General features: G+C 37.0%; 1 protein-coding gene across 1 annotated transcript in view; it reads right to left on the minus strand.

Moving 5' to 3' along the window:
- The window catches only part of LOC106877351 (peroxidasin homolog), a 117268-nt gene that overhangs the window by 55253 nt on the left and 35287 nt on the right, over nucleotides 1–26728 (minus strand). The window contains exons 3-6 of the mRNA XM_052967102.2: nucleotides 19411–19482; nucleotides 15061–15132; nucleotides 13287–13358; nucleotides 2920–3077 (exon numbers count right to left, since the gene is read on the minus strand). Coding sequence (XP_052823062.1) covers nucleotides 2920–3077; nucleotides 13287–13358; nucleotides 15061–15132; nucleotides 19411–19482 — 374 coding nt within the window. The remainder of the gene's footprint in view (nucleotides 1–2919; nucleotides 3078–13286; nucleotides 13359–15060; nucleotides 15133–19410; nucleotides 19483–26728) is intronic.

The following is a 26728-nucleotide window of genomic DNA, read 5'->3' on the forward strand; positions in this document are numbered from 1 at the left end:
TGAAAACATGTCTTATGTAGTTATTAGTATTAACATTGTCACATCACAAAAGTATGGGCTTTATAATTTACTTGGACCACATTGTTAATTCACTTCCAATGTCTCCCTTAATTGTATTTAGATTTATGACAACAAAGGGCGTTTTCTATCCTAGAATAGGAAGGAAGACATTACGAGTGAATTCAATCTTAACTAAATAATCCTGTGCAATAGGTGATAATTTAGAGCTTAAAACCTCTGTTGGTTGTGAGAATGGCAATAGCCTTGGCTGTCACACTACTACCATGATGACAATCTTATTTTGATAGATTAATCTTGACAAAGAGTTTGTTACATCCTAATGATATCTTAAGCATTTTCTGCAAAGACCATTATTTGCACATCACTAAAATTCACTGAGCTACAAGTACTGATGTACTGTTGTTTCCCTGTTAATAAAAAAATCATCCACTGTTTTGCACTTCAAAGATATATAGAAGAGATCTATTATTTGAAAAACAAGTAAGAGTTAATGATGAGAAAAGCAATGCTTCAATAATATATTCCTCTAATTCCTCTAAGCACAGAAAGCAGATATAAATCTAAACCAGTGGTTCTCAACCAGGTCCATATGACCCCAGGGGTTCCATATGAGATTTTTTGGGGTATGGAGCATGGAAACAAAATAGTAAATTGGGGATCTACAGTAGTATATATATATACTTGGAAATGGATGCGGGGTGTTCATTCAAATAACAATATAAATAATATATACAGGGATTGGACAAAATAATGGAAACACCTTAAAATTTCAAACAAATTTATTGTAATATCGGGTAGGACCACCTTTGGCAGTAATTACAGCCTGAATTCTACGAGGTATGGACTCGTACAAAGTTTAAGTTGTTTCCAAAGGAATTTTTGTTTATTCTTCAGCTAAAACAGTCTCCAGTTCTTGTAGTGATGATGGTGGAGGATATCGACTCATTACTTGTTTTTCTAAAATGCACCATAAATGTTCAATAATATTGAGATCTGGGGACTGTGGTGGCCAGATAAGATGTTCAACTTCACTAGAATGTTCCTCATGCAATTCAGTAACAATTTTAGCTGTGTGAATTGGCGCATTATCACCCTGAAAGATTGCATTTCCCTCTGGAAACAGTTCCGCAACCATAGGATGAATTTGATCAGATAAAATGCTTAAATAGTCTTGACTATTAATTCTACCATGAAGGGAAAACATAGTGCCAGCAGATTTCCAAGATATAGTCCCCAAGATCATCCATGTTTAACAGTTGGAAGAAGGCAGTCAGCGTCAAATGTTTCTTTTGGCTCTCTCCACACATATACTTGGCTGGTGGTTGGAAATAGGGTAAAGTATGACTCGTCTGAGAAAATAACATTCCTCCACTGCTCTAGGGACCAATTCTGTAGGTTCTTACTCCACTCCAAACACTTTGCAACGTTTATTTTTGAAAGTAGTGGTTTTCTGATTGCAACCCTCCCGTGAAATCCTGCTTTGTGCAGCTCCCAGCGAACAGTTTTTGTGGAAACTGCATTCTCGAGATGGTCATTAAGCTCTGCAGTAATTTTGGGAGCTGTACTTTTGTGATCCTTTCTAACAATTTGTATAAGAATCCGACAGTCCCTATCTGAAAGTTTTGGTTTTCTTCTGAAGTTTTGTTTTGACGAGGAGGTTTTTCCCTCTTTCTCAAAGGCTGTCATTTCTTTCGAGACAGTACTTCTTATTTCTTTATTGCCCACAAGACAGTACTTTTTGATACACTAAACATTTCGGTTGTTTTCATTATGCTAGTGCCTGGTATACAAGCACCAACAATTTGACCTCTTTGAAAGTCCGATGGATCTGTCATTTTAATGAATTTTAATTACCTTTTTCTGATGATATCTGAAAGAAACACCAATTTTAGCAAAACATATTAAGCAACACTAATAATAAATCAAAAAAACATAAAAATAAACAAGCTTTTGATGGTTTTATAGATATTTCAAAATTATGATGCTATGATGTTATGCTGCTAGGTATTTCCATTATTTTGTCCAGCCTGTATTTAGATGTATTTAGATGTATTTATTGCAAGATGCAGCTAGGTTTCTTTCACCAACGTTTTACAAAGTTCAACCTATACAAATGAATGAGTGCATAACAAAATAGGAATTTTAAAAGAAGTATCTATAAAACTAGTTTCCAAACATTGAATGGCTATGGGAGTCCACCAGAATAAAATAGTAATCAAAGGGGTTCATAAATGAAAAATGGCTGAGAACCACTGATCTGAACAGACACCCTAATAAAAAACATAACGTTGATTTTTTTCCAAAGCCTAGATGGTTCACAAATAGTAAAATCCAGTTCTAGATTGTTAATGATTATGTGATTATATGTGATATCTACTGCAGGTGATATTTTTTAAAATCTGGTATACACACACACACACACACACACACACACACACACACACACACATGCCAGGCAGATTGGTATATAGAATTAAGTATACTGCTTAAATAGATTTGAATTTAAGAACCTTGTAGTAGTTTTGAATACAAAACAAGAATTGTAGTCCAGTACAGTATTAATACAGCCATTTTCATATCTTATCAGCATATATAATGTTCACTTGACATTAATGTGAAATAATTATAATGGTGACAGCTTCCCAATAACCTAGTATCAACTTTAAATTAATAAAACTTCAGTGTTAAAGAAATTATAAAGACACTACCTGAAGTGCAATAAAAAAAAAATACTGTTTAATTGGCAAACCTTTCCCAACAAATTTCTCATATACTTGCATTAAATTTTTCCTTGTATTACTACACACTAATTTAATAATGCTTATAAAACTTGTGAAAGATGGCCTACTTCTTCTGTCTTAAATTAACTGATTGTAGGAAGTAAATTAGCATACTTACGACATAGAAACTGATCAGGAGAAAGTTCACTCACTAATTGTCCTGAAACACTGAGAGGTGATTCACAGGTGACATTTGACCTGTCCCCCAGCAACCTCAGTTTATCTGACAACCATTTCAACTTGCAGTCACATACCAATGGGTTCCCCTGCAAATTACTGCAATATAAAAACAACAATGCCATATAAATTAATTTTGTATATAAGATAAAATTTTATCTCATATTTACGGTGTTGAGAAATTTTCACAGATATGCTATTTTTATAATACTAATGAACTCATTCTCAATGTTTGCTTTTAATTTTGTTGTTGCTGGATATGAACGCATCAATTATAAACATAACTCTATTAGAAAAATAACGTTGTTTCAAGAAATGCATAACCAACCTCTCAATATACAAAGCTACCATGTAAGCCCCTTCCCTTTCTTGCATTCTATATACTTTTACTTTTTATTTACCATTATACTCACAATACAGTTTTTCAAAGCAGATGGCAAAATAGAAACAAAGCGATTTGACAGCCAGTTGATAGAGGTAAGCAACTTGTGCAATACAGGGGAACACATTAAAATAAATAAGATAGGTAAAGACTACTGGAAGTTATTTTTCATTTATCTATTTATTGCTGAAGGTTATTTAAATACTGAAAATATATTTTTGTTACTAAATACATAAAATATGATCCTGCATAAAAACAAAGAGCAAAGTGCATTAGTTGAATATATCTATCTAACTATACATACATGACATAGAGATAGGTTTATTATATTACGAAGTAGGAACACTAAGCAGTGATGTGTATAAATGCAATGTTATTACCAGTTCAAATATGCTTGTGGAATGTTTAAGAGAATGGCTTGTTTATGAGTCCAAATGAGCCACAAGCATATTTGAACTGATAATAACATTAGAATTATTATAATTTTAAGAAAAATACTAAGCTAGTGGAATGCTAAAAATGGCAAATCATTAGGCTAAATAATTAACAGTTTATTTTTAATTTCTCTATATTCTGAGTTCAAACTGTACCAGGATCATTTCTGACTTTCATTCTTCTGTAGTTGATAAAGTAACCACCAAGAATATTATGATATTGATTCAATCTGATGGGAACCATTCTTTTTATTCAAATTTGTTTAAATTTGTATACTTTGTATTAATAAGAACATTATTACAATATATTTTCAGGGGTCTGTTTGTATCATGGTTTGATTATAAAACAATGTTTCATATAAGTGCAAGCATGGCTATGTGGTTAAGAAACTCACTTTGCAACCATATGGTTTCAGGTTCAGTCCCACTAAGTAGCAACTTGGGCAAGTGTCCTCTACAACAAGCCCTGGGACAACCAATGCCTAATGAGTAAATTTAGTAGATGGAAACTATGTGGAAGATACAAATATATATATATGAGACCAACAGAATAAGTACCAGACTTAAAAAAATAAGTACTTGGGTAAATCTGTTCAATTAAACCCTCAAAGGCAGTGTCCTAAATGAAACAAGTAAAAGATAAAAGTTAGAAATCAGCCATCTCTTTGAAAGAGCTGGAATAAGTAACTACAATCCTTAAACCTTGTAAAAGTACCTACTGTATTTGCTGTTGCCACCAAAAGCTTGCCAATATTTTTGTTAATTATCCTTACAAAAGAAATACCATTTTCAGCAGTTGTTTTTGATCTTAGAAGACTTACAAAAGAAATATATTATTGAAATATACGAGGGTGGGCTGAAAAGTTCACAGGCTGACTATGAAGGTGTGATGTTAGAGCTGTACAATCTTACATGCATTAATTTCAATTCTTCTTATTAATAACTGCATTGTTTCTTTCCTTGTATGAAAGCTGACATCTGACTGTTCAAAGAAGACTTCAAAAATAACAAGTAGCAACTTCTCTTGAAAACGGACAAAATTTGGTGTCATGGTGCTATCAAGTACCTGCAGAAAAAAGGGTTTAATCCCCAAGGACATTCATGCTGACATGGTTGTTACATTAGAGGATGGCACTCCAGCTTTAGCAACAGGGCAAAAGTGGACAGCTGAATTTAGGAGAGGAATAGAGAGTCTTGAAGATGACCCAAGGCCTGATTGTCTTCCAGCTGCCACCACTGAGGGAAACATTGATCCTGTGCATCACATGCTGGTGGATGACAGGAGGCTGACTGTAAATCAAATAGCCTATAAGTATCTTGTGAGAGAGTTGAAAATATTCTGCTCAATGAACTTGGCATGATAAAAGTTTCTTCTCAGTGGGTGCCACATCTTCTGACACTTGATCAAAGGTGCATCAGGCTGATCACATCGCAAGAAAATCTGACAGTGTTTGAGGCAAATCCAGCTGATTTCCTTGAACATTTCCTAACCCAGGATGAGTGTTGGGTTCATCATTTTGAGCCAGAGACAAAGAGACATTCCATGCAGTGGAAACTCCTCTTCACCTGCTCCAAAGAAGGCCAAGGTAGTTTAATCTGCAGGGAAGGTAATGGCCTCAGTATTTTGGGATGCAAAAGGCATTGTGTTTACTGACTATCTTCAAAAGAGCCGCACCCTCAATGGAGAGTACTTGTTGAGGAAGTTACAATAGGCTATCAAGACCAAGCACCCAGGAAACGTGATGAGATGAAAGGGGTCTTGTTTCATCAGGGCAATGCTCCAGCACAAAAATCTTTGTTTTCCATGTTGTGCATGACTATGACTTTGAACTGGTTGACTAGGCTCCCTATTCTCCTGATTTGACCTCATCGGAGAAAAAAGTACTTGGCTTTGTATGAGTACTGCAGTGATGATGATGTCATATTTGCTGTCGATGACATTTGTAACTAACAGGATGAAAGTTTCTTCACCAATGGGATCAAATCACTGCAACACTGATGGAAGTAATGTGTGGACTGCAAGGGGGACTATGTTGAAAAGTGAACCTCATTTGGTCGCATTCCATGAGAGTATCTTGGTCAGCCTATGAACTGTACACCCAGCCCTCATAATCTATATAGTAATTATTTTCCCATTAAAGTAACACACTAGTAATTTTATTTCATGAATTTATGGACTGATGCTTCTTTCTTTTTAAAGCAAACTTTTAACCCTTTTGATACTAACTTGGTTGAGACTGCCCACTGGTTCTATCTTTCAAACTTGCTCTTATGAACTCATCTGCATTAAAACCTTCAATTGAAATTTTATGTTAATTTAAGTTCCCAATATCAGCTTTATGATGAAAAAGTTATTTTACTAAATTTTTCATTACTTTCAAAATTATTTGAAATGATAGTTGTGTATATCATCAGGAATATGGTAACAAAAGAATTAAAATGGCCATTCTGTTAATTGACAAAGAATTTTGATTATAACATGAACCTTCAGGATAGAATTCGTTTAGAAAAATGTCCTTCTATTTTAATAGTAGACAGTAGAGAATATTGCAATTTAAAGATCAATATCAACATCAATGGCCTACCCATTCTCTGTTCCCAGCAATGACAGCAATCTTTGTATTGATGGTAACATATTGATATATTAACCCTGTGGATAGACACACTTGTCAAAAACTTGAAAATTATAATAGCCTGAGCTTTTTACAGACATTGCAATGCATGTATTACAGTAGCAGCAGTAGCAGCAGTAGCAGTTGTAGTAGTAGTAGTAGTAAAATTTAGAATACTTAAGTGGACTTTACAGGAAATCCACTGTATTGATATGAGCAACTGGCAACTTGCACACAAACTGTGATACTAACAGACTCTACTTCTGAGAGCACCACACAAGAAGGAAGAATTTTAAGATCAATACAGATACATTTTGAATATCACAAAGTATTGCTCAGACTGAATTTGAGAAATAATAAGATTAAAATTATATATATATACATGTGTATGTATACATGAACATATATATATATTTATATATATGTCTGTGTGTACACACACACACCCACATAGGCATATGAAAGAAAATTTCGTGTATAGATAATGAGAATAAAATATTGTTTGTGATCTAACAGTTTAAGATATATCCAAGTCATAATAACAATAGTTGACATAACTACAAAACTGCAAGAAAAACTTAAACTGAGATGTTATTAAGAGAAGCATTACTTAATATTCATACAAGTATTACACATTTTTATGTACTCAATGAATTGTAAAATTGTATCAACTGTAAAAAGTGGTGTTTCTGTACCAATAATTGCTACTTTATATACAGAAATTATTCTTGATGTTGTTTAATCTCATTGGTCTCTGGCCAGGCTGACCCATGATCAGGAGTATTTCAGTCGTGATCATCTTATATTTTCATATAGCTAGGACTACATTGATCAACATGTCTGTCCCTGCTCCTCACTTTATTTTTTTTTTTTTTAATGTCATAGGCGTAGGAGTGGCTGTGTGGTAAGTAGCGTGCTTACCAACCACATGGTTCCGGGTTCGGTCCCGCTGCGTGGCACCTTGGGTAAGTGTCTTCTACCATAGCCTCGGGCCGACCAAAGCCTTGTGAGTGGATTTGATAAACTGAAACTGAAAGAAGCCCGTCGTATATATGTATATATATATGTATGTGTGTATATGTTGTGTATCTGTGTTTGTCCCCCCAACATCGCTTGACAACCGATGCTGGTGTGTTTACGTCCCTGTAACTTAGCGGTTCGGCAAAAAGAGACCGATAGAATAAGTACTAGGCTTCCAAAGAATAAGTCCTGGGGTCGATTTGATTCGACTAAAGGCAGTGCTCCAGCATGGCCGCAGTCAAATGACTGAAACAAGTAAAAGAGTAAAAGAGTAAAGAGAGTGTAATTTGAGAGAATTGGTTTTCTGAGCAATTGTACAGTGGTACTTCCATTTCTTTGGTAATGATGTGGTTTGACAGTCTGGAAGACTGAAAGATTACTAAACAGTTTATCAGGTGCTGGCATACCTGTGTGCTAAGAAGCTTGCTTCTGAACCACATGGTTCCAGGTTCAGTTCCACTGCATGCTACCTTGGGCAAGTGCCTTTGACTATAGCCTTGGGTTGACTAAATCCTTGTAAGTGGATTTGGTAGATGGAAACTGAAAGAAGCCTGTTGTGTATACATATATATATATATATATGTATATAAATCTATGTGTATTTGTTTTTGTATTTGTGTTTGTCCTCCCTATCACTGCTTGATGACTGGTGTTGGTGTGTTTATGTCTCCATAACTTAGCGGTTCAGCAAAAGAGACCAGTAGAATAAGTACTAGGCTTAAAAAATAAGTCTTGGGGTCGATTTGTTTGACTAAAAACCCTTCAAAGCATTGCTCCAGCATGACTGCAGTCAAATAACTGAAACAAGTAAAAGAATAAAAGAATATTAGGATGTTTGGAAAGTAATTTTTTTTTTCACCACTATGAAATATGAATCAACCAATCACATCAGAGCTGAAGTCGAATGGGCAAGAACTGTCAAGAAATAGTGTATCATCTCTTCTATCTGGCAGTGTGTAATTCATAGTTATTTCAGTAATTAACCTCAAGGAGGATAAGAACTTTATGAAAAAACATATTCACCATTGCTTACTGTATGAGTTTTAGAAAGAAAAGTACTGCTACAGAAGCAATGAAAACATTTGTGAAGTGTATCTAGATGCAGTGAAAGCTTGCAGTTTAAAAGGTTTAAAGATGATGATTGTAACATATCCAACAAGTTCTCCTCTGGGAAACAACCCACTCTGTATGACAACCTTTTGAAGGAAACTATTGTATCGGATCTACATGAAAGCCCCAGAGATTTGAGCCAAAAATTTAAAATGTGTCATGTTCAACTACCCACAAGTGTTTCAAGCAAATTAGGAAAACATGCAATGAGGACATTTTGGTTCAGCATGAGCTTACACTTAAGAACCAAACACAATGTTCCACCATCTGCAGCAATCTTCTAACTAAGAATAGCACCCGGGGTTGCAGTCATTGAAAACAATGGTGATAACACTCTTGATTAAAACTATTCCGATCAACATAGTTTACATTCATTTTTATATCCTTTCTGGTAAAACACAATTACTTTCTGAATGCCCTAGTATATGTATAATGACAGTAGCTCATATATATGAAAAAGAATCACATTCTAAAACAGAATAGTAATATATTTTTTAAGAAGTTGATTGTTATGGCTGGTCAGTGAGTATACATACATATATATATATGTATATATACATATATATATATATATGTACACACACAAACACACACACATCAGAAATTGGGATGATGTTCATAACATAATTGTTTATTCCTTTGTCATCCCAGTTTCTTATTACTACTCTGTACTCAACTGACATTCCATATGGAAGCATATGTATAGTGAATTCTAACACTAGATTATTAGCATAGCAATGCCTAAGCAAAATATTAATATATATATATATATATATATATATATATATATATATATATATATATATTAAAAATGAGGAAGGGCGGTTTAAGGGCTTAATGTATACTGCTCTACAATCACCACACCTAGAGATGATGATCAATCCAGGACCAGCGATATGGAAATAGTATCTGGCATTCCCAGTACCACCACTGCAGATGATGACTAAATAATTATCTTCGACGCTGATGGGATGACCAACCCTGCACCATATGTTGCCAGGAGTGTGAATATGGTCACATCCAATGTTTGTAAATATATTGGATCTGCAAGTACTTTTTTCAAACAATGCTTTCTTAACCACAAGTCATCTTTCAGAGTCCCAGAAAGATTGTTTGTCATGTCTTATATATATATATATAATTATATGACAGGCTTCTTTCAGTTTCCATCAGTTGAGTGTTTTCCAATAATAATATATATGACTTGAAATGTTTGCCATGCCTTAATGTTTGTTGTCTTCTTTAACAATTATATATCCGCTGCATTGAAAATCTGCAATGGCTCCATAACTACCATCCTAGCTATAACTTTGGAGCCCTAATAATCCATTACAGCACTTACCTAGCATACCTAATCGTTTAGATCACCTGTCAATTAAACCCCCATACTTTGTACATTATATATATATTATATAGCACAGGAGTGGCTGTGTGGTAAGATGCTTGCTTCCCAACCATGCATGGTACCTTGGGCAAGTGTCGTCTACTACAGCCTCAGGCTAACCAAAGCTTTGTGAGCAGATTTGGTAGGCGAGAACTGAAAGAAGGAATAAGTCCTGGAGTCGATTTGTTTGACTAAAGGTGGTGCTCCAACATGGTTGCAGTCAAATGACTGAAACATGTAAATGAGTAAAAGAATAATATATATACTATATATATATACATAATATATAAATATTGCCGGATCAGATTGGAGCCTGGTGCAGCCTTCTGGTGCAGCCTTCTGGCTTGCCAGCCCTCAGTCAAACTGTCCAACCCATGCCAGCAGATGTTAAACGATGACGCTGATGATGATGATGATGATGATGATGATGATTATATATATATGTAAAAAGCACCTGTTGAGCACTGGGCCTCACAGAGGCAAAGTGACCAATGCTGGTGGTACATAAAAAGCACTTTTCAAGCATTGGACCCCATAGAGACAATGACAAATGACCAAGACCTTTGACAATACGCCATGCTTAAGAAGAAGACCCATCAAGCCAAGTGAAATCATAGTCGTGACAGAAACTGGTGTCACACAACTGGCACCACTACCAGTGGCAGGTAAAAGCACCCATTACTCTCTCGGAGTGGTTGGCTTTAGGAAAAGCATCCAGCCATAGAAACCATGCCAAATCAGACTGGAGTATGGTGCAGTCTCTAAGTATACCAGCCCTGGTCAAACTGTCCAACCCTTGCCAGTATGGACAATGGACATTAAAAGATGATGATGATGATGATATATCTATCAATTTATTTTCGCTGTGTACTTTTTGTCACAACAAGCAATACTATCAAGAAAGAGGTGGAAAGAGATATCATACTCCACCCAATATTAAGAGTACATCTGACACTAAATGTAGGATAATAGTGAATTAGTTAGCTTCCATTCTAGTTACATCCTACAGCTTCAAAGGGGAATTCAAACAGAAAGAATACAAAGAATTGCTGTTGATATAAGATTATGGAAGATTGTCGATAGAGGAAGTCTACTTGGAAACAGATGTGGGATGGTGACAAAAGGAACATCTAGCTGTAGAAAATCTGTCTCAATAAGTTCCATCTGATCCAAGCAAGCATGAAAAAATGAAGGCTAAAATTATGCAGTTACTGAGCACACACACATACACACACACACACATTTATACCATCATCATCATTTAATGAGCATTTTCCATGCTGGCATGGGTTGAACAATTTGCCAGAAGCTCGTAAGTCAGGGGCTGCACCAGACTATTGTCTGTTTTGGAATGGTTTCTACAGCTGGATGCCTTTCCTAACACCAAGAACTTTACAGAGTGTACTAGGTGCTTTTTACATGGCCCACCAGTGCCAGTGCTTCATCATCATCATCATCATCATCGTTTAACGTCCGCTTTCCATGCTAGCATGGGTTGGACGATTTGACTGAGGACTGGTGAAACCGGATGGCAACACCAGGCTCCAGTCTGATTTGGCAGAGTTTCTACAGCTGGATGCCCTTCCTAACGCCAACCACTCAGAGAGTGTAGTGGGTGCTTTTACGTGTCACCCGCACGAAAACGGCCACGCTCGAAATGGTGTCTTTTATGTGCCACCCGCACAAGCCAGTCCAGGGGCACTGGCAACGATCTCGCTCGAAAATCCTACAGGAGCCAGTCAGGCGGTACTGGCAACGGCCACGCTCAAAATGGTGCATCTCATGTGCCACCCGCACAAGAACCAGTCCAGGGGCACTGGCAACGATCTTACTTGGCTTGCCGGGTCTTCTCACGCACAGCCCATTTCCAAAGGTCTCGGTCCGTAGTCATCGCCTCGGTGAGGCCCAATGTACGAAGGTCTTGCCTCACCACCTCAGCCCAGGTCTTCCTGGGCCTACCTCTTCCACGGGTTCCCTCAACTGTTAGGGTGTGGCACTTTTTCACGCAGCTATCCTCCTCCATTCTCACCACATGTCCATACCAGCGCAATCGTCTCTCTTGCACGCCACAACTGATGCTTCTAATGTTCAGCTTTTCTCTCAAGATACTTACACTCTGACGGGTATTCACATTGACATTACACATCCAACGGAGCATACTGGCTTCATTCCTTGCGAGCTTACGTATGTCCTCAGCAGTTACAGCCCATGTTTCACTGCCATGTAGCATGGTTGTTCGTACGCATGCGTCATACAGTCTGCCTTTTACTCTGAGTGAGAGTCCCTTTGTCGCCAGCAGGGGTAAGAGCTCTCTAAACTTTGCCCAGTATATATATATATATATATATATATGTATGTGTGGGTGGCACATAAAATACACCATTTTGAGCGTGGCCGTTGCCAGTACCGCCTGACTGGCCTTCGTGCGGGTGACACGTAAAAGCACCCACTACACTCTCTGAGTGTTTGGCATTAGGAAGGGCATCCAGCTGTAGAAACTCTGCCAAATCAGATTGTTGGCTGGTGTTGCCATCCGGTTTCACCAGTCCTCAGTCAAATCGTCCAACCCATGCTAGCATGGAAAGCGGACGTTAAACGATGATGATGATGATGATATATATATATATATATATATGTATATCTCCACGTGCGGTTAACGCAACCCCACTATTTACTGACTTATATATATATATATATATATATATATATATATATATATATATATATATATATATACACATACATATATATATATATACACACACATGCACACATATATTTATGTATATGAATTTGTGTGTAAGTATATGAGTATGTCCCAGACCGGATGTTGTGTGTGTTTATTGAGCGAAAACACCTAAAGCTCCACGAGACTCTGGTAGGGGGTGGTGACGACCCCTGCTGTACTCTTTTGCCCCAACTTTCTCTCACTCTTTCTTCCTGTTTCTTGAGTAAAAACCTGCAATGGACTGGCATCCCGTCCAGCTAGCGGATAACACATATGCCATGGAAACCAGGAAACTGGCCCATGCTCCACAAGGGGCTAAGAGGATTTCCAATATGTACATGTGTGTGTGTGTCTGTGAATGTGTACATGTGTGTGCATGCATGCGTGCGAAGCAATCCTTACATTTTGTGTGCTCTAGCAAGACGCCATTTGAACAATATGGTGATGTCATGTTTACATTCCTTGTGAACATAACACCCTGTAACTTTGCATTTGTGAAGTTCTTTACATGAGAAACAAATAAGGTTTAGCGATAAGAAAGCCATTTGGCTGTAAAAAAACTGCCTCAGTATATCTTTGCCCAACCTATACCAGCTTAGAAAAGCGTACATCTAATAAATGAACAAAAGTTTACTTACACCTTACGTAACTTTGGAAGTCCTTCAAAAACTCCAGCAAGTAATGTTTTAATGGAATTATTTTGCAAATATCTGCAAAGAAATAAAATAAAAAGGAAATCATCAAATATTTTCTCAAAGAGTATGAGATAGAAATGGATTTTTTTGAAAGAGATTTGAAATGAAATTGATATTTTTTATTGGTCTGAAGAATAGTAGTCCTTTGTGAGTTCTTCTAGACTGGAAGATGCTCTTATCAAAGGCTTGCTCTGATTTCTAGCTACAAAATAGGCTCCATTAAAGACATCTAATGGCCATATGTGTCAATAAGGGAACCTCATATGGGTACAACCTGTTAGAAATAGCAACCAAATTTCCTGAAGTCACATCTTACTGTCTCAAAAAGCAAGGGCATGTCAATAAGAGAGCCTCATATGGTCACATGGTCTGTTAGAAACAGCAACAAAATTTCCTAAAGATAAACCACTTTTGTGGGTCCTGTCTGGAAGGCTGACTGAAAGCAAACCTTCAGTAACAGCTCAATAGTCTAATGTGTAATAGGACAGTTTACCATGGACAATACAATTCCTCTGATGTAAGCAGTGGAAGCACAGTGTGCAATGCTGAAGTAATTTCCTCCAGCTGGAAAAAGCTGCGACAAAAAAGTCAACAAAGACAGAGATGTAGCAATGTGAGGAACAAGAGGTTCTGTCACCCCCAGGTGCAGATGTGAAAGGTCTTAAAATTTCCTCTAGCTTATGCTTGTTAACCAAGAAGAAAGTGCCAAAATTTTCTTTGAACCCATGTGCTGAGAACCCTTGCTACATCACTGAATAAAAGGGTTTCCACATGGTTGTTCAAACAGCTAGAAATAGTAACCAATTCTGCTGTACATCATACCCTATTATCTTAGAAAATTAAAGACAGATTGAAAAATACAGTGCTAGATACAAATGTCTGAAAAAAAACTGAGGATATTCACAGCTGGAATATGTTTGACCAATATTCTATTTGGTCAGAACTAATCTTGGACTAAACAAAAAAAAAAAGCAACCTCTAATAAATCATTGTCTTACCCAATAGTAGATTTACCTATCATCCAAAAAACTCAATAGAAACTCTAACTAAACACCAGTTCTACAGTTCCTGTAATATAAGAAATGGTTTGCTTAGAACGGGTATGAGTAATATTTTTCCCAAAATTGGCCACATGAGACATGGACCATCATCAGACAAGCCACACTACTAAAAGATTCAAGGTAATTTTTCATTGGTGTGCCATTCAGAAAGTTCCATGGACCATGGCTTGCCCATTACTTGCTTAGAACCAAGACATATAGATATTTAATCAACTTTGAACTGTGACCCTGAGAATCATCCTCAATATATGCAGGGTTTTTTAAAAATGCTTTAAGAGGCATCTTTAATGCTGTGAATTCACTGCTATATGTGTGTACTTAGAAACATGTGGCAGCAAAGTAAGATATGAAAGTATTAAAAAGGTGAAAACTTAGTGTGAAATAATTGAGGATTCAGAAAATGTATCACATTTTCTGGCATACAAGTTGACATAGCATATGTACTATAAACATTCAAACATCATCACTGTCTTTCCAAGTCCTGCTGCATTTCATATGGAGTTTTTGGTCCTCCAAACTTGTCTTGGTGAATAAGCTGACCTATGTTTTTTGACTGAAAATTTTGATCAGAAAAAATTCAACTTTTATGCTAGAAAATATGGTATAAAAGATATATATATATACATAAAATTGAAATGAAGTGTTATATAACTTACAATTGTTCCAGATTTCTGAGTTCATTGAAAGCACCAGGTTGAATTGTCGTAATTCTGTTGTGATATAAATACCTTCAGAAAAAAGCAAAAGCAAAAATTTTTAAATCATTTATAAAGGACTGATTGTACTACAGTCTGGACTGCATTGTAATGGTTTCTGTACTCTGGTGATATTTGTACTATAATCTCACTTTACAGCCATGTAGTTTGGGGTTCAGTTCAGTCCCACCACACAACACCTTGGGCAAGTGTCTTTTACTATAGCCCAAGGCCAATCAATGCTTTGTGGGTGAATTTGGTGGATGAAAACTGTGTGGAAGCCCATTGTGTATGTGTGTGTGTGCATATATATATATATGTCTGTGTGTGTGTGTGTTTGTGCTTATGTCTGTAAACACTCCCACCCACTGCTTGAAAACCAGTGTTGGTTTATTTACATTTATGTAACTCATGGTTCAGCAGAAGTGGTCAATAGAAAAAGTAACTGGCTTAAGAAACAAAAAAAAAAATAATAAAACATAAGTACTAGGGGCATTTTATTGAACTAAAACCCTTCAAGGAGGCTCCTCCACCAAAGGGTCATAGTCCATTAGTCCAATGAATGAAAGACATTAAAAATAAAGTTATATATATATATATATATATATATATATATTATTTAATGGGCACACATATATATATGTAGGTGTGTGTGTATGTGTGTGTGTATGTGTGTGTGAGTGTGTTTCATTATACACACATATAATATTTAAAAATTAATAAGAAACTTAGAAACAACAGACAATTGATAACATTGTTTTTAGTTTTATGCTTGATAAGAATGCAATAGAACATCATCATCATCATCATCATTTCTTAGTGTCTGTTCTCCATGCTGGCATGGGTTGGATGATTTGATGGGGGCTGCCCAGCTAGGGAGATGTGTGGGCTCCATGTGTCTGTTTTGGTGTGGTTTCTATTGATGGATGCCCTTCCTAATGCCAACCACTTTACAGAGTATAGTGTGTGCCTTTATGTGGTACCAACCTGGATCTCAACAATGGTATTAAAACAGCAACTTTTGAGCTGCATTTTCATCTTGGAGAAGAGACGGAAGTCCACAGGTGTTAAATCTGGTGAACAGGGTAGGTGTGGAAGTGATACTATGTTGTTTTTGGCTACAAACTCACAAATGAGGAGAGCTTGGTGACAGGATGAATTGTCGTCGTGATTCTTCATGCTCCACAGATCCGGTTGCTTTCACCGAATGTCTTCCCTCAAATACTTCAAAATGTCATTCATTGTCCTCCAATGATCCCCATGCACAAGCTGATGAATTTCCTCCACATTTCTAGGAGTGATGCTCATGGCAGGTCTTCCAGATCGGTCATCGTCTTCCATTTTGAAGCCCTCCCCACCTGCCACTCAAAATATTGCATACGACCCATTGCCTCATCCTTGTAAGCTTGCTGAAGCATGCTCAATATCCCCTGTTGCAGATTTCCCATGTTTGACACAAAATTTCAAGTTGGGTCTTTGTTCCAACTTCCTGTCCATGACAAAAGTCATAGACTACAGTATACACATGAATACAAAAACACAAATTTCACAACTTACAAAGTAAACACAACAATGTCACTCAGCACACTGCCTCATGAAGGTCACTGCTAAGTGTCACTGTGTATACAACTGTGTGCTGCCATCTGTTGACGTGCTACAGAACTGGTCCAGGAACCTTTTGATACCATCTTGTAGTGTGTGGTGAAGAAACTGTTGTCTAAATTATGCAAAAAACACTGACATCTCATTTTAACAGATATATTTACCAAAATTACATAAAAATATCTTGAAATACTAATGAGTGAGTTTATTCAGTAAAACCACCATTGGCTTCAACCACAGCTGCCAGATGACTTCGGAATCTCCTGCATCTCTTCTGGACAGTCTCCTTGTTTAAGTTGGTGAATGCTGCCATAAACCTTGCCTTCATGGTGTTACAAGGAATTTTTGTTGGTCTCTCGCTCAACCGTGCCCCACAGTTGACTCAAAGGGTCGCAATCTGGAGAGTTAGGGGGCTAGATTTTAGGGGTGATGTGGTCACAGAAATTGTCTGACAGCCATGACTGGGTTCTCCTGCTTGTGTGGCATGGTGCAGAGTTCTGTTGCCAGACATAGGGTTTTCCAGCAGCCACCCTCTTGACCAAGGATAGCACTACCTCCTCCTTGATGTAGGCCTCCATGTTGAGTCTGAGGCTGTGTGAGAAGATGAATGGAGGTATAACATCGCCATCACTAGTGATCACTCCAAACACCATGATGTTGACTGGCTGTTTGATTTTTATCACTCTCAGTACATGTCCTCAGATTTTCACTGCCCTCAGATTGACACCCAAACACTCTGGAATGTTCATATTGGAGCTTCCAGTGTGAATGTCAAGCAGTACATGTTGTTTCCAAATTTCTGGCAGAGAGAATTGCATCATGGTGCTGTTTTTCTCACAGACAGTACTGAACTGACTCTACTATACTGTGTAGTTGACAAAATCAAAAACAAACAATGCATATGCATGAAATAAAAAATATAAAATGGTGACAATTTATCCATTGCACCCTTTATATATATACACACACACACACCATATATACACACACACACCATATACACACACACACACCATATATACACACACACACCATATACACACATGTCACTAACAAGCTAAATTACTTAAATATGGATATTAAAAGAAAATATTTATATAATTTCTATTTATAGTCATATTATACCTATTATTAATTATTTATGTTTGTGTTTAATATAGCCATGGAATACTGACAAGAGTGTCATAATTTCAGACTTCACTACCCTTGTGTTGTGCAGCTGACGAAAACCCTTGACAGTGTTTCATCCAATCAGTCTGATAGAGCAAAATGCATTCACCCTCAACTACTATATAAATATATCATCCATCTGATCCCATGCAAGTATGGATAAGTGAATATTAGATGGTGATGATAGTGATGAAGATGATGATAACGACGATGATGATATGCGTAAAAACAAATATTAATATTAGGCATAGGAGTGGATATGTGGTAAAAAGCTTGCCTCCCAGCCACATGGTTCTGGGCTCAGTCCCATTGTGTGCCACTTTGGGCAAGTGTCTTCTACTATAGCCTTGGGCTGACCAAGGCCTTGCAAGTACATTTGGTAGATGGAAACTGATAGAGGCCCTGTGTGTGTGTGTGTGTGTGTGTGTGTGTGTGTGTGTGTGTGTGTGTGTGTGTGTGTGTGCGCGTGCGTGCGTGCGTGTGTGTGTTTTGCCAAGGGTAGCTCAACAAAGACCGCAAAGATCTGAAATCCAAAGGCAAGGATCTAAGAGTTAATAAATCTCTGCCATTTCAATCTGCCAAATTTAACTTGCTACTTGAAGCTATGGTAGAAGTCTGAGATCCCTGCCTTGCTGTGGGATCAAACTCAGAACTATGCAGTTATGAAGTGAACTTCTTAACCACACCCTCTTGCATTTAATAATTAGTGACACAGAATTAAGAAGAAAATAATGTTAAGAAAATAATGAGACAATCTGACACATTACATTTTCCAATGATTCGTCACTTCTTCTTTGTATCAGATATTAAAACTGATCAATAAGTGCAAAGCAAGAAATAAGAAAACCTCTTTAACTCTTTAGCATTCAGTAAGTGTTACTTCCTACTTGCTTCTATCTAGAAATCAAAGGAAATGACTACTATTTCTTTCAAACTTTGCTTTTATAACCTGGACATCAATGTTTCCAAACTGACCTATTTTCTATTACAAATTCAGCCCTGAGCTGCTGAAACAGAAATATCATTATAGTAAATATTTTACTCAATACCACAGATTTGCTTGTCAGTTGCTTGACCTTCACCACTTGAGCATGTCCCTTAGTGGCTGACAATACGTGCATCTCCGATCATGAGCAAGAGTAGTGGGGGAACATCATTGCCATGTATTGAGAGGGATTCTTTGAGGTTTGAATAAATGTAAGAAAAGCAATATTTGAAGGAAATATTAGCTATTTTTCATACCTTCCAGGGGTAACAAAATAGGAAATAACAATTACTACCCAAGGACAAAAGTCATGTTACACAGTGTAATACTTATTAATTTACATCATTTCAAGTTAATCATGTATTACCTTGTATATTTGATATTTTGACGATGTGACGATTTATTTTTAGAATGACATTGTAGGGTAGGTGTAAGAGGATGGATTCGGCTAATTTGAACATAAAACAGATAAAAATTTGGTGTCTGATATGGCCACTTTAAATGCTAAAGGATTAATGTACAAAATAACTACAGAAGAAATTGGTTTTACTTACAATTCTCGAAGAGAAGGTAATCCGACAAAAGCATTTCTGGTGAGGACATCAATTTCATTATGATTCAATAACCTGGACAAAGAAATGGTAAATTTGTTAGCTCTAACAGAGAATGATAAAAGTCTGTGTGACTGTTAGCTGTTTTTGTTCAAATGAAAATTTAGATGATTGGTTTCATATATTTCCCAGTTTAATGCCAACAACTGATCTTTAGGTGCCTGCAGTAGACAGTAGAATCCTCCCAAGGGCTACTAGTATAGTCATGAGGACAACCAAAGCTTTGTGAGTAGATTTGGTAGATGGCAACTGAAACAAGCTTGCCATATGTGTGTGTGCGTGTGTGCGCGTGTGCGTGCATATGTGTGTGTGTCCCACCACTGCTTGATCACTGGAGTTGGTTTGTTTATGTCCTCATAACTTAGTGGTTTGGAAAAAGAGCCTGTTAGAGCCAAGCTTTAGAAAATAAGCACTGAACTCTTCAAGGTGGTGCCCCAGCATGATCACAGTCCAATAACTGAAACAAACCAAAGAAAAAATAAAAAATAAAAGATATCCTGCGTTTTGTGAGAAATGGTGTTGTTGGTTTCAGGTTTCTGAATGGCCAGTCACTGACTCATTGCATTTATATGATGAAGAGAGTGGCAAGGGCGTGATTGCAACTTGAGCAGAATAATTCATTTTGTTTAATGCACCAGTTAATTAACAACTTTCTTATTGAAAAGTATACCTTTCACATCACAAACACATTCACACACACACACACACACACACACACACACACACACACACACACACACACGCACGCACGCACATTCACATACATATATCAATGTATGGGTGATAATTTATAGCTACATTTACATTTGAGAAACTTTGTAAGGCATGGCTGTGTTTTAAAAAGTTTGCTTCCCAAACACATGGTTCCAGGTTCAGTCCAACTGTATGGCACCTTGGGTAAGTGCCTTCTACTATAACCTTGGATCAACCAAAGCCTTGTGAGTGAATTTGGGAGACAGAAACTGAAAGAAGCCTGTCATATATATATATATACACACACACACACACATATATATATATATATATATATGTATATATATATATATATACACACACACACATATATATATATATATTATGTGTGTGTGTGTGTTTATCCTCCACCACCACTACTTAACAACCAATGTAGTGTATCTATGTCTCTGTAACATAGTGGTTCAGCAAAGGTGATCGATAGAATAAGTACTAGGCATTAAAAAAATATATCCTGGGGTTCATTTGTTTGACTAAAACCTTTCAAGGTCGTGCCCCAGCATGGCCACAATTAAATAACTGAAACAAGCAAAAGATATAAGATAAAAGACACATAAGCACCCCTCCCCTCACATGCATGCCATATATAACACATACCATAGGTTTCTGTAAAATTTCTATTTATCAAATATACAAAAGCATTGGTCAACTCAAAGCGCTGATAGAAGATATTCTCATCATTTTAGGGTTATCTAGAAAGAACTAATGTCCTATGTATTCTTTATTTAATATGTGATTTGAGGGAGATTTGGCTGCTATTTCTAGCAGATTCAGTAACTGAACAGAGCAAAAGGAGGAAATGTTTTTTAGAACTAGAGGTGAATTGCAAGAGTTTAAAAACCTGCGATACATCTGTACTGAGAAAACTAATGAATCTTCCATTTTACAGATTCACAGGTACCTCTCTATACACACACACACTCACATACACATATATACATAGACTCATACATACACACAGACATACACTTGCAAATAAATTAGTTGGCTGGTATGGTTGCTATGTTGCATTTGCAAATATTTCCATACCATCCATCTCTGATGAGCGTGGTTATTAGATAATCACCTGATTTCCTGATGTGTGAAACCAATTGGTCAGCTCAGCTGTAGTGGATCTATAATACAGTACACTATTATTAATGTACCCATTCTACTGATAAATCCGAGGTGGTATCAAAAAGTTTCTGAACTAGTTATGTTTAATTTATTTACTTTAGTTTTAACATCATCTCTTCCAAAATAGCCACCTTGCACAGCAATTCACTGGTCCCAGCATTCCTGCGACTTAGAATCTTGCCTGAAAGTCGTTTCCATGAGTGGAGGACCTTCTGCGCTTTGCTCTTGATCTCAACAATGGAATTAAAATGGTGACTTTTGAGCTGCATTTTCATTTTGGGAAAGAGATGAAAGTTTGCAGGTGCTAAATCTGGTGAATAGGGCAGGTGCAGAAGTGATACCATGTTGTTTTTGGTAAGAAACACATGAGTGAGGAGAGCTCAGTGACAGGGTGCGTTGCCGTGAAGAATCCAATTCTTCACACTCCACAGATCCAGTTGCTTTCACTCAATGTCCTCCTTTAAACACTTCAAAACATCATTGATTACATGGGTCAAAAAAAAAAATTTTGAAATGGTCTGGAGACACCAAACATCTTTTTTTAGCTAATTTGAAGGCACTGAATCTGAAAATGACCTTACTTTTTCTTGGTTAGCTACTGTTTTTGCTGCACAGAAATGCCTCATTTTTGGGAAAAAAAGCATTTTTCATTTGTTTTCTGCATATTTAATATTGATCGATGGTAATATTTCTCAAAGTAAAATCGTAGAAACCGCTCAATTCATATTTAAACCAACAAACATTGGTTTGCTTATTGGGGAATACTATTTTTGCAATAACATCAGATCCTAAGTCTTTGAAGATAACATGATTGAATATACCAAGACCAACAAATATTTTCATCAAATCATTAAATAAACTAACAGCTGAAATATAACCTTTGTGAACATAAAAACTATGGTAAAAAATTTCTCTTTCTTGATTGTTTATCATGTTCAATGTTATTTAAGTCCCTTTTGGTACTCCAGCAGTAGTCAGCCATCTGACTACTGTCATTTGTCCCACCGTCCCTGGTAGCACTCTTCCATTGTTTTGATATCCTGATGGAATCATTCTCGTTACTCATCACTCACATCGCCGCAATTATCTGGAAATCTATCTAGATGGCTATGTAAAAAAATGAACCTTAATACTCATATTAGTGCATATGTCCTGTAGACTTTTCAACAGCTTTTCCACTAACTCCTTGTAATTCTCGGCCCGGCAATTGCCTAAGAAGTTTTTCACCACGTCAAAAAACGATGTCCAAGCTCGTAATTCCAAGTCATTCGTTGAATTAACAAATTCATCATCCTTAATGAGTTTCCTGATATCAGGACCATCAAACAATCCTGCTTTGAGTTTTTGACTTTGAACTATCAATGAACAATCTCCATTCATCAGGATCGTATTTGTAGATGTCTAGTCAAAGAAGAATGCTTTCAACGTCATTGCAATGAACAAGATCCATGTTCTCATTAAGGAATGGTACAAATTTGGCATCCCTATTTTGATAGAATGTTACCTTTGTACTTTTACAAACAGGTGTTTTTCATTGAGCCTAGAGGCCAAAAGTTCTGATTCTTTGCTTAGATTTAAGTCAAGAACCGAATCATTCAGATCATTTTGGTTAAACGGCTCTGGCACGGTTTCAGGAACATAGTCAGGATCATTTTCGCTGTGTCTCTCATTTACATCAGTATCAGATGCGTCACTTTCAACAAGTTTCAACAAATTTTCATGAAAAACTGGGATTGGCAAATCATATGAATGTGGCACTGGTCGAATAGCAGAATGAAGACTAGGATAGTTGATAGATCTGTGTTTCTTTTGATTCAGTCCTGCAACACTAACTGAGCAGAAATAACATTCATCTGAGTGGCTCTTTGGCTCATGCCAGATCATAGGAATAGCGAATCTCAGTGATTTTCAAGTACTTGAAGTCCACTGTCTCATGTGTTCCAAACATGTCTTGCAAACAATGTGAGGGGCCTATGATTTGTCCTGATCACCAAGCTCGACGTGAAAGTAAGCACAATAGGCTTCCTTGTAAAAGTTAGATATCGGTTTCCTGTTGGTTTTCAGTGTGAACTCACCGCGTGTATAGTAAAATAAGTTGGGATCATTTTTGCATCCCCTTGTTGAAACCATGTTATTTGATATCTATCTCTATGATTGAAAAAGAACATGAGTTGGTTGAGTATTTATATTACACTTTCTGTGTTCACATTTAGGTAATTTGATCTTTCCTAATGTCCTACAGAAAGACTTGTAAAACTGTCAATAACAAAAGACGGAAAGAGTCGTTACGCTGATTCTACTTCGTATCTTCGTAATCCCATAACATCTGCCTTGGAGGGCAGATGTTATGGTGAAACCATTTTCATGATGTTCATCATGTACAATGGAATAGGTGCATTCAATTGGGATGTTTTTTTTCCAGCTGTGAAAACAAAAGCTCTTAATGTGCTTGGTTTCCTTCCGTATCGAAGGGATAAAAGTGATGGGATAAATTTATGAATATCAAACAGAAGATTTTAGTGTTCCATTTTTTGATATCACCTTAATTATCAGGTTTACGAAAGTGTATTACTGATAAAGTTCATCAGTTAATTTGAATTTTGGCAATAAACTGGAAAAATTTGGTACTTCTATTTTAAAAGTTTTGACTTAGAAACACACTTTTCCTTATAAAAATAGTTTATTTCAGGTGGCTGACATAAATTGCTCGGCCTACCTGAAAATTCATGGGTTTCTACTAAATTTTGCAATCAGCCAAGATTGTAAATTGATCTTTTTTCCAAAAATGAGCAATTTCAGTACAGCAAAAACGGTAGCTAACCATGAAAAACTAAGGTCATTTTCAGAATCAGCACCATCATATTAACTAAAAAATACGTTTTGTTTCTTGGCACCAAAAATCGTGTTGACCAGTGTTATCCTCTGATGATCTTCATGCATAAGCTGATGATTTTCTCCAGATTTCTGGGGGTGACATTTGTGGCAGGTTTTCCAGATAATTCATCATCTTCTGGTGACATTCTTCTACTTTTAAAGCATCCATGCCACTTGAGACATTGTGTATGACCTATTGGCTCATCACCATAAGCTTGCCGAAGCATGCTCAATGTCCCTGTAGCAGACTTCCCGAGTTTAATGCAAAATTTGACGCTGGCTGTTTGTTTCATTTTCCTGTCCATGACAAAAATCGCAGGCTACAGCATACATGTGACCACAAAAACACAAATTTTATAACTTACTAAGTAAACACAGTGATGTCGCACAGTACACTGCCTCATGAAGGTCACTGCTAGCTCTCACTTCAACACACAATCATGTGCTGCCATCTGTTGGCATGCTACAGATCTGGTCTGAGAAATTTTTGATACCACCTTGTATATGAGTGCCTAATTTTTTCTGACTCATGGTTTTGCATATTTGAGCATGAAGGTTTGCTTGGAAGCACAAGGTACGATATATAGATTTGCCAGTTTACTGTTTTCACAGCACAAAACTAATAGTAGCTTGTATTTAAGCTACTATGTATATTAAATGATATTTATCTCTCACAAGATGGAGTACTTCATTTATTGAACCCACCAATAATGTAACAGTAAACCACACACACACACACACACACACACACACACACGTGTGTGTGTGTGGTGAGCTGGCAAAATCATTAGGGCACTGGACAAAATTCTTTGTGACATTTCTTAATTTTTGGGGGCTTTATGTTCTGAGTTCAAATTCCACCATGGTTCACTTTACCCTTCATCCTTTCAGAGTCAACACAATATGTACTAGTTAAACACTGGGGGTGATGTAATCAACTAGTCCTTCCCAAAAATTTCAGGCCTTGTGCCTAGAGTAGAAAGGATCACCATTCAAATAAATAAGGCCTAGGATTGATTTGTTTGATTAAAACCCTTCATGGCAGTGCCCCAGCACAGTAGCAGCCAATGACTATAACAAATAAAAAATAAAAGATATAAGATATATACAAGTGTGTTCTCCTGAATATCACAATCTTTGTAGCCACAGTGACATGATAAAATGCACCCAGTCCATACTATGAGGCATACACAGCAATAAAACTGACTAATTTTCTCTGTGGCTATGTGTTTGCGTAAGATGATATTGGCTTTGACAAATGACAAGACCCAACCCATGTCAGTATGGTAAAACTGATATAAAATGACAATAAGGGAGTAGCTGTTGTTATGTTGTATTTGGAAGTATTTCCACTTACAAATTAACTTTACAGCTATCACTTGCAAATGAGTATGACGTAAGGCATGTATCATGCTTCCCCTAACCATTTTAGGTGTGTGTATGTAGTAAAAAACAGACACAGGCACTCATTTGGCCTGCCCACCCCACCCTTGACTTAGTGTTGGGGGGGGGGGGAGAAAGCTGCACAAGCACTCATTCAGCTGGTACCCATTTTGCAGTTGAGTGGACTAGAGCAATACAAAATCAAGAACCTTGTTAAGGGGACAATGCATCACTCAAACAAGGAATCAAAATCCACAACCTCATAACCACATGTGCAACATCTTCAACACTAACTCCCCCCTAAAACGCACCCCATCACACACACATACACACACACACACAATATGCTGGGAGGATTGCTACGTGATTAAAGTTTATTAAACTACAGAAGATTATTGTTTACTGCCACTACCAATGATTAGAAGTTGTAACAGAACAGAGTGAGAAGCCACTCCCAGGAAATAGAGGTTGCAGCTGAGAATTGCATGCAGGACATTGACAGCAACTAGATGACTGCAGCAGAAAACTACAGGTCACTGGTAATAACTAAGAGCTGCTGCACTCACAAACTCTAAACCACTCAAGAACCAGAGTCATTGTGAAGAGCTAAAATCCCATGTTTTCCAGGTAGACTACTTGCTTCATTGCATGATTTATTGCCATATCAATTGTTGTTGTATCACCCAGGGTAGAACTAATTAAGTAAAACTTATGATCAAGGGCATTCTATTCTTAACTACTCCATCTTTTTGTATATTTATGGCTACATTATCTATTGTGTGCAACCTGTTTTTTAGCTGCTATACTTGGTGTGTTGAACAAGCACATAGCGCATAAAAGATCTTTTGTTATCTTAATTGTCTTGTCAAATGGTTTTGTTTGACAAAAGTTTTGGTAAAATTGTTGATATATGTGTGCGTGCATGCACGGGTGTGTGTGTGTGTGTGTGTGTGTGTGTGTGTGTGTGTGTGTGTGTGTGAGATGTTCATAACAAGGGTCCTCAACCACCAGGTCACAAGTCATTACTGGGCCATGGAGCATTTGAAGGTTAATAACCTGGTTTCAAAACATTACATCTCCCTTTCCAATAATGAAAGAAACTACATCACCAATTTCGAACCAAAACCCAGCAACT

Source organism: Octopus bimaculoides, chromosome 4 (assembly GCF_046866305.1).
Source record: "Octopus bimaculoides isolate indiv1 chromosome 4, ASM4686630v1, whole genome shotgun sequence".
NCBI lineage: Eukaryota > Metazoa > Mollusca > Cephalopoda > Octopoda > Octopodidae > Octopus > Octopus bimaculoides.